Here is a 16,716-nt window from a genome sequence, read left to right as displayed (position 1 = left end):
GTTATAAAATCCAAACTGTAGAATTATACAGTGGACTAGTAACCAAAGCAATCGATCGAAAATAATATCTCCTAACATTTGTATTACAAAACATCAAAATAGGTCAAATTGTAGGGTACTGAATTAAATTAAAAATAATTGTTTTAACCATTCTCCTACTTCGGAGGGATGTTTTTTTATCACCGCCTTCATTTTATAAGGCTTCTCAATTAAAACACATAGTACAGGATTTCTACCTAAACATTTTATCATGTAACAATTAAAAATGTCATTTAAAAAAAATAATTAAACCTGTACTGCAAATGTGTGTAGCAGTTTGTTTGATTCTTTTTGGAAAATAAGTGTCAATAATTAATTTGCATATTGTTACAAAACAACGATGTTTTATAATTTTTTCTGTTAAGCTTTTGGTTCTTTATTAAATTTAAACTGTAAAATTAAATGATAATTTCACATGTGTGTATAGCTATTAAATAATGTGCGACTAAATCATATTAATAAAAGTTGTTAAAAATATAACATGTTGTTATTTACTGTTTGAACTGATTGTCATTTATAGCTACCAATTTTAATAAATTTTATAATTTTTTTGAAAACTTATAATAATTCGCCACGAAGCGTTAAACTTAAATTTTGAATTCTGTATGACTTTCCCAAGGGTTATCCAAATGGGAATCTTGAGTCATATCGGATCGATTAAGACTTATGTTTATTTTATCGAATTGTATAGGTTGTTCTTGAAGAATTTTTCGACTTTCTAAAGAAACCTAAAAAATATATGGTATGTTCCTGATTATGCTAATAAAATAATAATGCAATGCTAATCTGTAGATGTTAAAATGTATTAAATACATTGGTTTTCCTCGGATGAAAAAAAATATATGAATGAAGGCGATATTTTCTCATTTTAATATAATTCATTAATATTTATAAATATTTTACTTGGTATTTCGACAAAGCCTAACAGGTTGTCTGTAATAAAAATAACAAAAAAAAAATTGTTAAAACGGTAAAATGTATTTATAAACTGTAAAGTATATTTTATGGAAAAAACATTAGGTACCGACTTGTAATGAGTAATTTCTGCCCGTAGCCTCCTATAAAAAGGTTAACTATTTACAAAATTTGCAAACGCATAAAAGATTCATTATTATCTTAAAAGTATAAAAAAATAAATTATACATATATATATATATACAGGGTGATCCAACTAACGTAAGACACTCATTTTCTCGGAAAATATAAATATTTTGAAAATTATTTTTTTTCTATTCTTTTAGGTATAAGTTTTACTATATTTTTCAATACTTTGAAAATTTATATCTCCATCCCTTATACGATAAAAAGGTTCTAAGTTCGCGTTTTCAAATGGCAACATATATTTTTAATTCAATAAATTTGTAGTAAAAAAATTTTAAAATATGTTTTCGTTTGAATTATTAATTTTCATCCATCTAGTCGTGAGCTATGACTTTGTAAAGATATTACATTTTCTCTTAAATATTGTTATATTTCTTTGGTTTTCCAAAGACCGGGAGCCAATAAAATACTTATTTATGATCGCATTGTCCGATAGGTGAGTACACAGATAACCAAACACAATAAAATGTTTTGTGATATTTTAGTTGACCAGCGATTCATATTTACAGATTACCGACTTTTCTAACACACCGTCATGATAGGTAGGTTGACAGACCTATATTGACAGCGGCTAACGAATGGCTATTCAACCACAACAATTAAAAACCGTGGTACAAGTAGGTTGATAACTGCTACTATGATGATAATACATAATATTATTATCATTCATAGATATATATAATATTATGTATATCTGTGTTATCATTAAACTAGTTATCATATTTTTCTACTATCTATATTCTACATTCAACAAGTAACAGCACAGACGGCACAGTACAACAGATTAATATTAGGCTATTATGAAAATTATAATGTCTATAGTTTTTATAGGTAGTAAACAATAGCTTTAAAATTTGGCTTACAATCTCATAAGTGCATACATTAAATGGACAATCGTCGGGAAGTGTTACTATTATTTGTTTAGTTATATTGAATTTATTCAAAATATGTTTTGTGCTCAAATAATTGTTTCAAACAATTTACACTAAATAAGGAATTTTAGATTTAAATTGCTTACTATTTTAATTCTACAGTAAATATTTAAAATGTTGCCTATTTTACATTTATAACTAACTTTTTTTTTTTTATAAACAACTTTATTAATAAAATAATGCAATCAAGTGGACTGTGTTTAAATGATTAAGTAGTCTAAGACTAGATATTTTTAAACAGTGTTAAGATTTCTTGTTTCCGTAACGGTAAATTCTTCAACAACACTGACATTTTATTTTTTTTAAAGTAAGTTACTTTCTTATCTAGATCCCATTAATAAAAATATGGACCAAAAGTTTGTGACTCAATTACACTAAATCATACAATGATACTCAAACTCACCTGTGATTTGTTTTCAGAAATAAAGTTAAGGTTTGTGTCACGCAAACATTAAATGATCAGAACTTGTCTTTTTTATTTTATTAATTACAAATCAAATTAAATAGTTTATATAATTCTAATCCTTTTATTAGTACTTACTAACTATTATTATAACTTATAAGATGTATAATGTTATAGTAATAGTGATTCTAAAGTCTTTATAATAAAATATGTCTGTTTTAAAAATTTTAAATTGAACAGTTAATTCTTTTACAGTTGAAGCCGCTTTTTTGATTTTATGTATAATCAGTATTTTCTTATTTTTATTATTTTCTTCACTATTTAATATCTAGAAAATTAAAAGCTTAATAGATTTTAGTTGTTTAAAAAGAAAACCATTATTTGATATTTTCTTGTGTACTATACAAATTATAGTATTGACATTATTAAACTATTATAACGGGTACGTTTTACTAAGATTATGTAAAAGTGACAATATTAAATCAAAAATAGTCTTAGCTAAATTGTAGTATCTAAATTTAACAATTATTCTGTAATAAAACACATTTTTAAGGATTTAAATTTTATGGAATTTGTACTCGACAAGTTTGTCTGATTTTATACACATACATACATGTATACTATATTTATGTATAAATACAAATAATTATAAAATCAATTATACTAACTTATAATGCATAGTTGTTAAAAATAAAATTTGTTTACCTTTAATGATGCAAATAATGGTTAAAAGAATATTTGCTGTAATGCGTATGCGACAATTTTCCTACTTTAAAGAGTTAAAAAACAATTTTTATTAATTTTTACTGTGTACTTTACAAAATTTGAACATTGATAACACATAGTCAAACAATTGTGTTGATAAATTTCAACGACAAATATATAGTATAGTATAACATTTAAAGAACAATAATAATCTTTTGTCTGATAATATAAGTATTTAACTAATAAAATATTCATAAACTAATTATTAATACAAAAATAAATTTAAAAATTACAAATGTTACTATTTTGAAAATATTCAATCAAAAATATTAAACAAAAACAATATCTATACATTTGAAATTGTTCAACTCCTATAATACTGATTTAAATTTTTTTCTTTTAACAATCGTTGGTAATTAAACAAATCTAACAAAATCAAAATTCAATAAATAAAATTAACTATAAGAATTATCTTAGGCAAGTTCAAAAAAATAATTTACTTGATTTACTGAATTCATTAAATACAAATTAATAGAATTACTACTTTTTTAAAGAGAGAATTATTGTACATTAATAAATTTGATATAAAATTTAACTTTGATAGCCAAATACCTGTGTCAGTTATAGCTAAAACTTTATGATAAAATATCCGTAATGTATGTCAGACACACAATATATGGGTTATATCATTGTAAGAAATAACTAAACTAAAAGCAGACATTTGAACTACCTTAGATAAGTTTAATCAAATAAAAATAATATACTTACATATTATTATAAATATTGGTATAATCAAGAAGTGATTCCTTGTATGTAGTAGTATGAAAATCATACATTAATTACTGATATTTTTAAAAATAAATGAAACGGGTATATGAGTTTTATCAACCCACATACACAAATACATGCATTAATAATTATTTTAAGTTAACACAACACACTTTTCATTCAAATTGCTTAGTGTTGATATTATACATTCACATGAAAAAATGTCACAATAGAAATAAATGTTTTATACTTATAATTTACACCTTGATATATAATTGTAAGGTCTTGGGTCCGATTGGAAAGACATTTCCATAGCAATTGATATGTCATACTCAAAACCAATTTTACATGATAACATTGGTTTTTAAAAGATGAAATATTTTCAGTAAAAAAGCATTCAACCTAAATTAAAAAAGCTAATTGAAATCGTACTGTATTAAATTACCCATTAAACTCTAATAAACTTACCTATTAAATTAATGCTTTATATTTATAATTTACACCTTGATATAAAATTGTAAGGTCTTCAGTCTTGGGTCCAATTGAAAAGACATTTCCATAGTAATTGGTATAGCCTATTCTCAACGCCATAGATATTTCTGACATGATAACATTGATTTTTAAATGATAAAAGATTTTCGGAAAAAAGCATTCAACCTAAAATAAAAAAGCTAATTGAATTCGTATTGTATTAAATTATCTATTAAACTATAATACACTTACCTATTAAATAAATGGTGTGTCCAAGAATGTAACGTCAAAATAAAGTCGAGAGCAAATATTATCAATTGATATATTTAAAAAATTATAAAATAACGAGTTATGACATAACTACAATAATCATGCTATCATATTTACTATAAAGTATAATGTAAATTTACTAACATTTTTTAATTAAGTTTGCAATTTTTCATTTCACCAATGGAAAACGTGTGAACTTCGAAGTCGAAATTTGTTAGCGATGAGGTTATGTACAAATAATAAATATAATGCGATTTTGTACAAATAATAAAATATATTATGGGTACTGGTCACTCGATTATTGTGGTAACTGATGCATAGTTTAGATCAGGGGTTCGGAATTCGTTCCTATTTGACTCATTTATCTTTTATGTTCCGGAACAAATACCCGGAACTCGTTCCTTGAGATATTCGTTCCGGAGCAAATATTCGGAACTCGTTCCTCGAGATATTCGTTCCGGAACAAATACCCGGAACTCGTTCCTTGAGAAATTCGTTCCGGAGCAAATACTCGGAACTCGTTCCTTTGATATTTGTTCCGGAACAAATAAAATGTAATTGTTCCTTGTCATTATTAATAATTTATTAATGGAGCAAAATGTATTTGTTCTACGTATTATGTTGTTTCGTTCGAGTGTATTGAAGGTGCACATTTTTTTTGTTACTTTATTCTTTGTGTGTGGTATTTTAGAAACAATAGACACATTAATGTAAGTTAAATATTAATTAATTTAAGTTAAATGTTAATTAATTTACCAAAAGATTATAGTTAATGCATTTAATATAACAATAAATGTTATTTTCAGTGTACATAAATGTATATAGTATATACATGGTGAAAGTTAACAGAGCTATTATAATATATTTTTACATACTGACAAAAATGTATGCAACTAATCCATCAAAACCATCAGTCCTTTAATCATAAATTAAACTTGCAAAGTTAAAAAACACTTAATTTATATTAATTTAATATTTTTTTGGCTAATTATTTATGATTAATTTTCAGTGTATTTTTTTTACACAGCATAAACAGGGTGATTCTTTTATCATGAACCACTCAATATCTCATAGGGTTTAATAGGAAATTAAAATTTTTTTTTTTTCATAATGTTGTTATACAATGTGATCTCAATTTTTCACAATTTTTTTTGTTTTTACCCCCCTCTCAACTTGTGATGGAGCTTAAAGTTTAGGACAGGAGGAAAGGAGGAATGTAAGATTATTTTTATCTGCGCGCATTTCCAAACCGCACTTCCCCTACCATCCTAACTTAAAACTCTTATGCTGTGTAAAAAAAATACACTGAAAATTAATACCCATGTTAAACTTGCATTTTAATAACGGTGTACGACAAATACTCATGGTCTTTAGAATTTCAAGGCCAAAATGACTTGTTGACGATTTTCTCCTTGTGATTATTAATAAGTATGTTACTGTATTATTTCTGCATATTATAAAAACATGTTTACTACACATAATTTTAATTTTTTTACAAAATATTGTAATTTGATATTGATTTTGTAATAATTTGTAATGTCTATCTATATAATATTAAAAATGTAATTATGGTTAAGTATATTATTTTTGATTATATTTTAAATATTAAAAAAAAAGAAAGAGGTGTTACGTATCAGCAGTTTATATAAATATATTTGGTGGGGATTGTCCACCATACGCGAGTGCTACACCGGCACAACTCGTCATTCGTGTAATTTGGGATTAAAATCGACCATATTGTACATATTATATAAGTTTAAAAATATACACTAGTTACAGTTTTAAATGAAAAACGTCTACGTCGACTTTCTAATTACATATGGGGTACAACGTGTACTTAATAAATATATACAAAAATTTATAAATATTAAAAATAATCATATATAAAAAAGTAAAAGAGTAAAATGAAATGGTAACCGTGTCAATTGTAGACCATGCCATTAGAGAATATTAATTAAAATTAAACAAATGAAATTGATGCAGTTTACTCACAATGTAATATAACCAATAATAGATCAATAGTGTGATTAACGTTTGCTACAGAACATGACAAACAACCACTACAAACAAGTCTACAGGTTAAAGTGGGGTAAGTCAAACTGATTTTATATTTAAATAATAATTGATTAGGTTTTGTATAAATTATTGACTGAGCTTTTCATGATTGTTTTTGTGGACATTTGTGTCTTTTGAGGTTGGATATTACAGAAAATGACCGCAGGCACACGTCACATCTGTAGGGCTTCTCTCCAGTGTGCACGCGTTGGTGTATTGTGAGGTTGGGTTTTTGAGAAAAAGATTTTGAGCACACGTGGCATTTGTAGGGTTTTTCCCCGGTGTGTACTCGTGAGTGTACTGTGAGGTAGCCTTTATAAGCAAATGTTCTTAAGCACACAGAACAGTTGTAGGGTTTTTCACCTGTGTGCACGCGTTCGTGTAGTGTAAGCGAAGGTTTTTTAGAAAACGACTTAAGGCACACATTACACTTATAAGGCTTTTCGTCAGCGTGCACGCGATTGTGTCGTTCAAAAAGGTATTTTTGAGAAAATGACTCTGAACACACATAACATTTATAAGGCTTTACACCAGTGTGCTCGCGATTGTGTCGTTCAAAAAAGTATTTTCGAGTAAACAATTTTAAGCACACCGGACATTTGTAATGCTTTTCACCAGAGTGCACGCGTTCGTGTAGCGTGAAAGTGGATTTATCAAGAAAATCCTCGGAACACACTTCACATTTGTAGGGTGGTCTGATGTTTCCGGTGTATCCGTTAGTTACTTCATGAGCTGTATGATTGATACTATAACAAAAAATTGTCGAACATTAAACAACAAGGTTTTATAAAAATGTATTATATTTCTTTAAATTTACAATAATTTTAACTATTTTTGTTACTTTAAAAAGTCCATTATTCCTCCAACCATAGCGTGACAGTCTAACTGAACAAGTACTAGACATCATATTATTATTGCATATAAAAATGTGTTTTACTTGTTTTGTTTTATGCTTCAATGCGGATTTGAGAAGGTAATGTTTTTACAACAATGTTTTTAAAATTTTTTTTTTCATTGTCAAGATCCAAACATTTTTTTTAAACTGCTGAACCCATGATTTCTATGTGTTGCGTCTCTATAGCTCAAAAATCATACCTAAGATACGATCGTAAGGTACTATATTAGACCAAAAATTTGAAAAGACCAATCTTTTTTTTGCCTTAAAAATCGAGAAAACCCCCAAACAAATGTACACATTTTTCAACTTGAAATAACTTTTTTTTAAATAGTCTTATAAGTCTAATAAGTTCTAAAATTGTATGAAATATTTTTTTTACGTAAACTACCAATAAATGATGAAAAACCAAATAATATCATAATTTTTCTAACTTACTATGTGTGAGTAAATCAACAGTCAACGGTTATTTGAAAATGTTTGTATTACATTATTAATTACCTACGATAAATGGGTAACTATGGCAATACAATTTTATTAACACATTATTGTAATAAATTAGGTACAAAGCTTTTATCGATAATTGTATTTTTACAGTTATAGATTTGCATTGGAGCGTTTATTTATCACTTTAATTATAATTCATATATACTAGATGATAGACTGCGGATTAGACAGTACATACTTATATAATACGAGACGTAATGAATAATAAGTTCAATTGCGTTTTCATAATAACGAAACAGCAATAGAGAATTTAATATATCAAATCAAAATTTGCCTTACATGAAATTCTTTTCGACGTCTTGTTTTCTATTGCTTTTCTGGGTTGTTAAGTGTGCACTATGTGAATGACTAATATGCTCGGACATTTTCATTTTGGTCGCAAATGCCTTATTACATATATGACAGACAAATGACAGTACCTCGTCCAAATCGTTGTTTGTTGTTTGCACATCTAAATTTACATTTTCTTCGATTTCTATCAAGGACTCATAATATTTGCCATCCACTAGATCAACTTCTACTTTGACTATCGATTCGTTGCACATTTCTCCTACACTAAAAACAAACAAACAAACTCAAAACTAAAATAGAAAATAATTACTACGACCAATAAATGTTAACATAGAATTGTGTACTAGTTGCTTTCAATGAAACTTGAGCTTTGCAAAATTAATATTTACAACAAAACTGATATGAGCAACTCCAAGACTAGGATCAATTTTTATTATAAGGATGTCTTACACACGTCTCTGGATAATTCAGCAGGTTTAGTAAATATTTAAATGCAAACAAAATTCAATATGTGAAGTTTTTTGAAACAAAGTTATAGGCTCTTCTTTTTATTTTTGTTCAATATTGTACGGCAATAAAAACGAAAACTTATTGAAGCTATGTTTCTTATAGCCCCACCTGACCGCTGGGGGTCAACGAAAAAAAACCGTAGCGTATGTTTGTCCTTTACGCATTACTACACCATTCATCAGATCACCATGAAACTTTGGGAAGTTGTTGAGTATACTCCCGCGAAAGTTTCTGGCATAGTACATTTTGAAAATTCCACCCCTAAGGGTATCCTCAAACACGAATTTTATACTTAAAATACGAATACGAATATGTTTATTTAGTTGCTAACCCAAAATAAACAATTGGTTTGTAACCATAGTAACCGTATGATTCGCATACTCTAAATTCTAAGCATAGCTTCTGCTGGGGGTCCTGTGACCCACACAGCTTTTTTATTGCCCTGTCCATTCTTCTTCTGTGCGTAGTGCTACACTGTTATTACATCATAATACAAATATAAAATATTTGTATTTTAAAAATCGCATTACTTGTATGAAATCCCGTCATTCTGGACAGTCTCGCCACTATTATATGATTCTTCAAAACAAGTTGGACTAGTTTTTACCACTAAAGCTTCGGTAAAGTTTTCTTTCATATCTTCATCTATTCTGTTAACAGAACCGTGATAATCATCAGTTTCGTCTATAATTTCAACTTTAATTTTCTTTTCAGGAACACTAAAAAATAAAACAAATTATATGTAATTTAATTATAAAAGTTGCAATTATAATAATTCCATTGGGGATATTGGGAGTTAATCCGAACATAGTTCAAGTTTGTTGTTGTTGTTGGTTGATTAGTACATTTAAAAGAAGTCTATAAATTGGTGTCCCGTCAATTCATCGCAGAAATCAAACACGGTCACTTATAAAAATGAAGCAAGTCAAATGGTCACAAAACATGCATTTTATTATTAACATAATTTGCATTAGAAATCCTAGGAGTGCGAAGAATGCTTTATTGCAAAGTCCTTCCCAAGGATCTAACTCTTATATCGTTATCATAATGTAATGTATCCATAGATTAAAGTCTATAATCCAAAAAATAATAACATTTGGAACAATGGGAGCTTCAGTTGTCGTCTCTTAAGGGCTTTACCAATATTTATATCCTTAAAATAAACTATAAAGTTGACATGTTTTTTTTTTTTAATTTACAAAAACGGATTAAAAGTTTTACAAAATAACATTATACCCTTTTTTGTAGAAAACGAACTTATACCAGAAGTTAATCTGGTACCTAGCTCTAATATTAATAATATTAATATTTGTGGTTAAAAAATGTTGAGTTATCGATAAATAAAACGTTAGATTAAGAAACATTTTTTCTTTATTTTTGGTGGTTGGCCGTTGGTTGATACAAAAAATGTAAATCGTGTACATTGTGATGTGTTTCAGATTTAGAAATGAAAATGAAAACATTTGTATGGTTGCCCCCACCCCCCACTGTCTCTTACCTAAGTGTTCATTAAACAAGTGATTACTTGATACTAAAGAATCAATATAAAACCTATATTAAAATAAACCAATATTAAATGTCATGTAATAAAAAAACACTTCTTTACCTATTTAGGATAAACTACAAAGGTCTAGGAATTCACCATGATAAGCATACTCATATATATATATAATAACTAAGTATTAAATTAAAACTTTAAGCCTTGACTGTCCTTAGATTACATTAACTACTATGAAATATATTCAAAACTCACATGATCTAAAAATTAATTTTATGTATATGTAAACATCCAAAATAATCCATACAAAGGGTGCTAATACTAACAGCAAGTTTAAGTTTCTATTTCCCTTTAAATAATTTATTTTCTGGTAAACATAAATTATATTTGTAAAAAAATATATTCTTGTATTTGTATTATGTCAACAATGTAACTGTTTTGTATCGGAAAATATGCTTTAACCCATTTAAGGAAAATTAAAAATAATTTGCAATAGAATACCGCCCTACTGTTATACCCTGTTATGTTAATATAATTTTTTAACAAAATATACTTAAAATGTTCTAATTAAAAAATCATTTTACTCATATGTCAATTGTGTTTTGATTGTTGTGAGTTGTCGGACAACTGTTGTATCGGTATTAAAATCAAGTTAAGGCACTTTAGATCAACTGTAATAATGAGCAAATCAAAAACTCCTATGCACTCTTATCAATATTTGTATCCTCAAATTATGCTTTGGTGTCAGTCAATATATATAAATGTGGGATCAGATTGTATATAGTTGGCAACACCTCCAGGGTCTAGGATAAGGAATGCAGCCATTATATTATATTTACATTATATTCAATAAGTGTCGTGTTTTGTCATTGGTAAATCTATACTGTAGAACATGATTGCTAAACTGTAAGCGCTCACACGTTACTTTTTCCATTATTATTAATTACTCGATAAACTCAGAACATTAAATCATACAAACAAATATGCATCTTTTTACTCACTACCAATTGGTAATATATTATTTTTAATTACTATTATTACAAAATTAATAAAAATAAAAAACCGAAATTTTATTTTATTTTTAAATGGTATAGTACAAAATAATAAAAATAAATTAAATAAACGTAAAAAAAACCTAAATTGTAAAATTAATAATTTAAAATAATTAAGCTCAGTCACTTTCTGAGGAGATTGCATGTTACTCCAGGATACACAATAATATGTAAAATACAGTTGATAAACTGTGGCGCTCACTTTATCGGTACAGTCAACTTTGTTCACTGATAAATCCCGAGGAAATATAGTTAGCGGCTTCTTTTTTTTTTATTATTATTATTTGAAGGTAATAATAAAATCAAGCCAATTAACAAACATTTATACAACTGGCGTTCAAAACGTTATCTGTGTAAGCGCAGCGCTAACATGTTTACCAACGAGGGGTTAAGTAAAGTATTAAACTACAAGTGTTTGCCTTCAATTGTAAAATCTGTTGCACTTTTGCTTACTGTGACAAATTAATTTAAGTATAATAAAATAATAATAATAAAAAACCTATATTGATTTTTTTTCTATTTCGTATAATGCTAATTTTGCCATATTATGTATATTGTAAAATATTATTCCTTAAAGCACATAGTATGGAAACGTAAACACTAAACACTTTAATAGTAGGTATTATTTTATTATTAACATTGAAATTGTTTGGGTGGACTGCACCGACATTGAATGTTATGATGCAAAATTACATACACCTAGTTATTTGCCATAGAATACTTATTGATACCTTAACAATGTTACTACCATTTTTGAACAAAATTTACTTTAAATTTTATAATTATAAATCACATTACTTATAAGCATCTCCGTCAATATTCTTTTGAGGAATGTTGTTGGTCGTTGAACAACTCTTGTTTGATTTTTCAAGGTCTTTTGGTTTTGTTTCTTTCACTAATACTACGGGAAATTGATATTTTATATCTTCATTTTCTTCCTCTATTTTGATCATGGTATCGCAGTTATAATCATCCATTTTAATTGAAATTCTTAGCTAGTTTTTCACTTTATAAACTGTAAAACACAAAGCATATTTGCAAAAATTAGGATAAAAATTTATAATTAATCTATCAAAATAACTAAAGCTGGAGTTTAAGCATATTTAAATGAATCATAAGTGAGTTCAGGCGTCTTAGTAAAAAAAAGACACTAGAGGTTTTACGAGCAACATTTTTTTATTAATTGAATATATGGATATGATCTTTTAACTTTAGTTTTTAAATTCAATATGTATTTTTGGAAGGGTTTTAGTAAATATATTGAGTTGGAACGGCCCAATTTAGGCGCACAAGCTTCTAAATCTAAGGTAATGAAATAACAACAAACGTTTTTTTAATTCTCAATGTTGTACATTAATTCAGTAGTTTAGGTACATTTGATTGAAATATAGGAAAAAATTAGTTTTTTCCTTGTAAAATAAAAATTGTGAATTAACTAAATAACATGGCAAAAAATAGATATTGAAAAAAAACCCAGTATATCATTCTTGACACAGAGTTTGAACTTTCATGAAGAAAACAAGTTGCTATAGTAATCTATGAATAAATAATATAGTAGTTATGATAAATTGTGTAAAAGAATCAAAGTTTAACTATTTTACAAAACGCACATTATATAGGAAAAAAATAATAACTCTTCTTGTTAACAAATAAATAGAAAACCTTTTCAATGCGTTATACGAGGTCATCAAGTCAATTTACAACAGAAAGAGGTGGCATCTGGTGCGCTGCTATAGAATTATTAGTTAATTATTTATTTGTATAGATTATATAATATCAATATTGTATTGAACAACAATACAATTTTCTTAAGTATTTAACCTTTAAGTTAGTAAATCTTTACTAATAAAACAACTCTACGCCTGCTAGCTTCAGGAGCCGATTCGAGCCCGTTCGGCACTCTTTGCTGGATGGGGGGCTCACGCCCCTGAAGGAAAAAAAACTTGCCTTAATAACTAAACTAACCTTACCTACCGCTTAAGAAGCATTAGCGACCTAATGAGCCCTAACCTAGCCTGATCTACAAGATTCCGCCAATTGTTTACTACAGAATCGTAGTCAGCATAAAAAATAATACAAGACGGTTATAAAAAAATCGCAAAAAAAAAGGTTGCCCGGCAAAACGCATTTAAGCACAATGAAAATGTCTGTCGGTACTTACTATTATTCAGCTACAATAAGGCGGTTCTAAGGCTATGATCTATGGTCGGATAACACAATTATAAAATTACACACTTAATTTATGTTTTTTTTTAATAATATGCGAGTACTTGTCAACAATACACAACACACAACAACATAACTCTTCGAAATAACAGTAACTATGGCTTTAGATCAGACATAAACAAATTACAGACAACAATCTACTTGATAAATGATAATGATGTTTATGCGTGTGCGACAAATAATAACGGCCGACAGCAAGCTGGAGGTAAAACGGAGTGAAGGTAAATAAATACAAATGCTATAATTAGTTCTAATTTCTACCACCAGGTGGCCTTGGCATCCTCCGCTGTTGTCAAACAATGCACAATGCTGAATGCACACATGACACAGCGTTATTCGTTATTCTGTAACATTGTTGTGTATCGACTATCGCCCAAAGTGACTCGGATTTTTTTAAAAATTTGTGTTGTTGAGTTTCTACAATATACGAACAACATTATGTGTGTGATTTACTACCTTTTTTTTATGTCTAAGAAGCAGAGCATTGCAAGTAGCTTTTTAGTCAACTACCATTGTAGTTGTTAAATAGTAAGTACCGAGAAATATTATGATTCAGTTTTGCTTTTATTTGTTTTAATAAATTAATAGATAATCTACAGTTTACGGGTTTTAATATGGATTTATTAAGCAATTTAAAATTTATTAGCATACATTCGTTTTAAATGTAAAGACTTATGAAGTGCTATCAACGGGTTCAGGGCAGTTCTTCCAAAAAATGATAAGAGATAAGAGTTCTTCCAAAAGATAACACAATTTTTATTTTATCAGCGTGACCAACCCAGAAACACCAAAATATAAAATCACATTCTATCAGTCTGCCAATTCTATCAGAATAAAAGTAACTAAAATATAACTAACGTTTGTCAGAGTTAACTGTTATCTCTAGAACTAAACGGCAATAATTCAAATGATAAAAAAAATAACCGTGTTAAAATATATTATATTTTCTTAAATAGTACACATTTTTACGATACATTTATAATGACAAAAAACCAACTAGTTCATATGACGACAACGATAATTATTGGTAAATAAAATTTACTTTCGTTTCTTATTAATATTAAATGAATATTTTTATTAGAATTCTTTTTTAATTCATAATTCAAAACTCTTATTTTCACATAATATAAACTTGCAATATTTAATATGAATAACATAATATATTTATCAATTATAGTACCTAGCGACAAAGTTCAGACATACACTATATTGTACTAATTTGTGTGACAATATTATTACATCCTATTTAAATAAAACTATTAATACAAGTAAATTATGTTTTACAGTATGATGGTAGTTGTCTGAAGTCATAAAAAGCTTATCGGTATGCTTATTCATCAGAGCGGTTCGATTCCTGAAACTATCTCTAGTCTGATTAAGTGTGGTAACAGGTATGGAGTTATTTTTTGTAAAATTGTTTTAATTGATTTAATCTCTATTATTTTAATAATTAACATTTCAACTTTTAACTTATTTATTAAAAATATATCTTTCAGTTTTAAGATGAGTCAAAGATTCTGGTTGAACAGTTCTCCATCGACACCAACTGGAAGAAATAATTGTTTTATCATTTGTCTAAATAGATTAGGTATGGAAAACATTCTAGATTTGTAGTATTAATACAAATATTGATACAAAATTAGTTTAATATCAATCTAAAACACCCTAATATAGGGTATTTAAAAAAAAAGAAATCAAATGTAAATTATCTTTCTTTTTAATCATTTAATTTACTATTTTCTAACATTGTTAGTTTTTGTACAAGAAAAATTGCATTTACTTGTAGATCTTACGCTTCATTGGTATGAGATAACAAACTAGGTCCACATGATATATACCGGTCACAAATATAGTCTATTCATGAAATCACTCTTCCAAGTGTTATTGATAGATAATTTAAATTGAATGGTATGAAAAGTTGGAAGTTAAATGGTATAAAAAAATGTCATTATCAATTTTCGTTATATTTAATTTTAACTTCACAATTAACAAACCTTAACATTAGTAATTCATTTAAAATTGGTTTTATATTATAATTATTATTAATATTATTTAACCATTTGTTGTTTTTTCAGCTAGAATGTGACCAGAGGAAGATGTAATGGACATATTATATATTTCTCCATGGACACTGTAATCCATAGACGGATTTTTGACACTATATTTGAATATTTGTTGTTGAAGTTAATTGGATTTTGTGCAAAACCCCTGGAAGAATATTCTGTATCAGACTAACATTATTAAAACCACCCAGTATTTCTGTTTACCTGCTGTTAGACATCGTAGTATCATCTCCAATCTCTTTATATTTTGTTTAATTTTATTTAAAAAAGTCTCATTATAATTTATTATTAATCAACTGTAATTCAGTTGTTTACTTATTGAATAACTTATTATCCTGTCTTCAACGTCCATATAAACTGTACTGTATTTATGACCACTACACTGATATCTCATTTGGCTAAATATTTTTAATTTTCAACTACATTAAAACAAAATTAAGATTGTTTAAATTTTTTTTTTTTTTGAATACTTGTATTATTGTTTGAATATTTTTACACTTTAAGTGTCAATACAAGTATCTTTAGTTTAACGATACTAACAGTATATTATTATTACAATTTTGACAAACATAATTATTAGCCTACCAAATAAATTATAAATGTAGCTTCTGTATTTGCTTATTTATTAATATTTACTTACCTTAATAACATTAAAATATTAATTTATTGTAAAAATATCTTGACCTAACTAAAAGATTGAAAATTTGTAAACTGTTGTGAAATTATGTTGATGTTGTTAGGAAAAATTGTGTAGTCAAAATTTTGAATACCTAGATTAAAAAAAAAAAACGGTACAATTTTTTTTTGCTAAACCAAGTAATTATACATTTGTAAATTTTGATGTTTAGTTTATAATATATACATTTTTAGTTAAAAAATATCTTTACTTAAGTATCATTTTATACTATTTATACTTTTTACCAGATTATT

The 16,716-nt window shown here is 27.1% G+C and overlaps 1 protein-coding gene and 1 long non-coding RNA gene across 2 annotated transcripts; one reads left to right on the top strand and one right to left on the bottom strand.

The window, feature by feature from the left end:
* Positions 1–6,624: 6,624 nt before the first annotated feature.
* On the bottom strand, positions 6,625–13,814 carry LOC126845197 (zinc finger protein 160-like). The gene is made up of 5 exons (XM_050583800.1): positions 13,659–13,814; positions 12,296–12,512; positions 9,478–9,666; positions 8,426–8,701; positions 6,625–7,490 (listed from the first exon to the last, which is right to left on the bottom strand). Exons 2-5 carry the CDS (start codon positions 12,472–12,474, stop codon positions 6,848–6,850), a joined length of 1,287 nt encoding a protein of 428 aa, XP_050439757.1. The 5' UTR covers positions 12,475–12,512; positions 13,659–13,814; the 3' UTR covers positions 6,625–6,847.
* A 738-nt stretch (positions 13,815–14,552) lies between these two features.
* On the top strand, positions 14,553–15,831 carry LOC126845198 (uncharacterized). Its single transcript, XR_007686732.1, has 4 exons — positions 14,553–14,750; positions 15,010–15,114; positions 15,220–15,311; positions 15,799–15,831. It is a non-coding gene; the product is annotated as an uncharacterized LOC126845198 (long non-coding RNA).
* Positions 15,832–16,716: the final 885 nt, after the last annotated feature.

The sequence above is a fragment of the Adelges cooleyi genome, unplaced genomic scaffold, assembly GCF_023614345.1.
Source record: "Adelges cooleyi isolate 19-005CV unplaced genomic scaffold, UGA_ACOO_1.1 ACOO_flye_CR_arks_rails_tigmint_CR_PRNA_71, whole genome shotgun sequence".
NCBI classification, from domain to species: domain Eukaryota; kingdom Metazoa; phylum Arthropoda; class Insecta; order Hemiptera; family Adelgidae; genus Adelges; species Adelges cooleyi.
The sequence above is the reverse complement of the archived record's forward strand: the minus strand, read 5'-3'. Positions and strand labels throughout refer to the sequence as shown.

Bases quoted from the DNA above. Each gene is read 5' to 3' on its own strand.
- LOC126845197 (XM_050583800.1), bottom strand. From the start codon at position 12,474: ATGGATGATTATAACTGCGATACCATGATCAAAATAGAGGAAGAAAAT. The intron at 8,702-9,477 runs GTAATGCGATTT...GTTTGTTTTTAG, and splicing joins AATGACGGGATTTCATACAA to TGTAGGAGAAATGTGCAACG. The intron at 7,491-8,425 runs GTAAGGCAAATT...TTTTTGTTATAG, and splicing joins GACGTCGAAAAGAATTTCAT to TATCAATCATACAGCTCATG.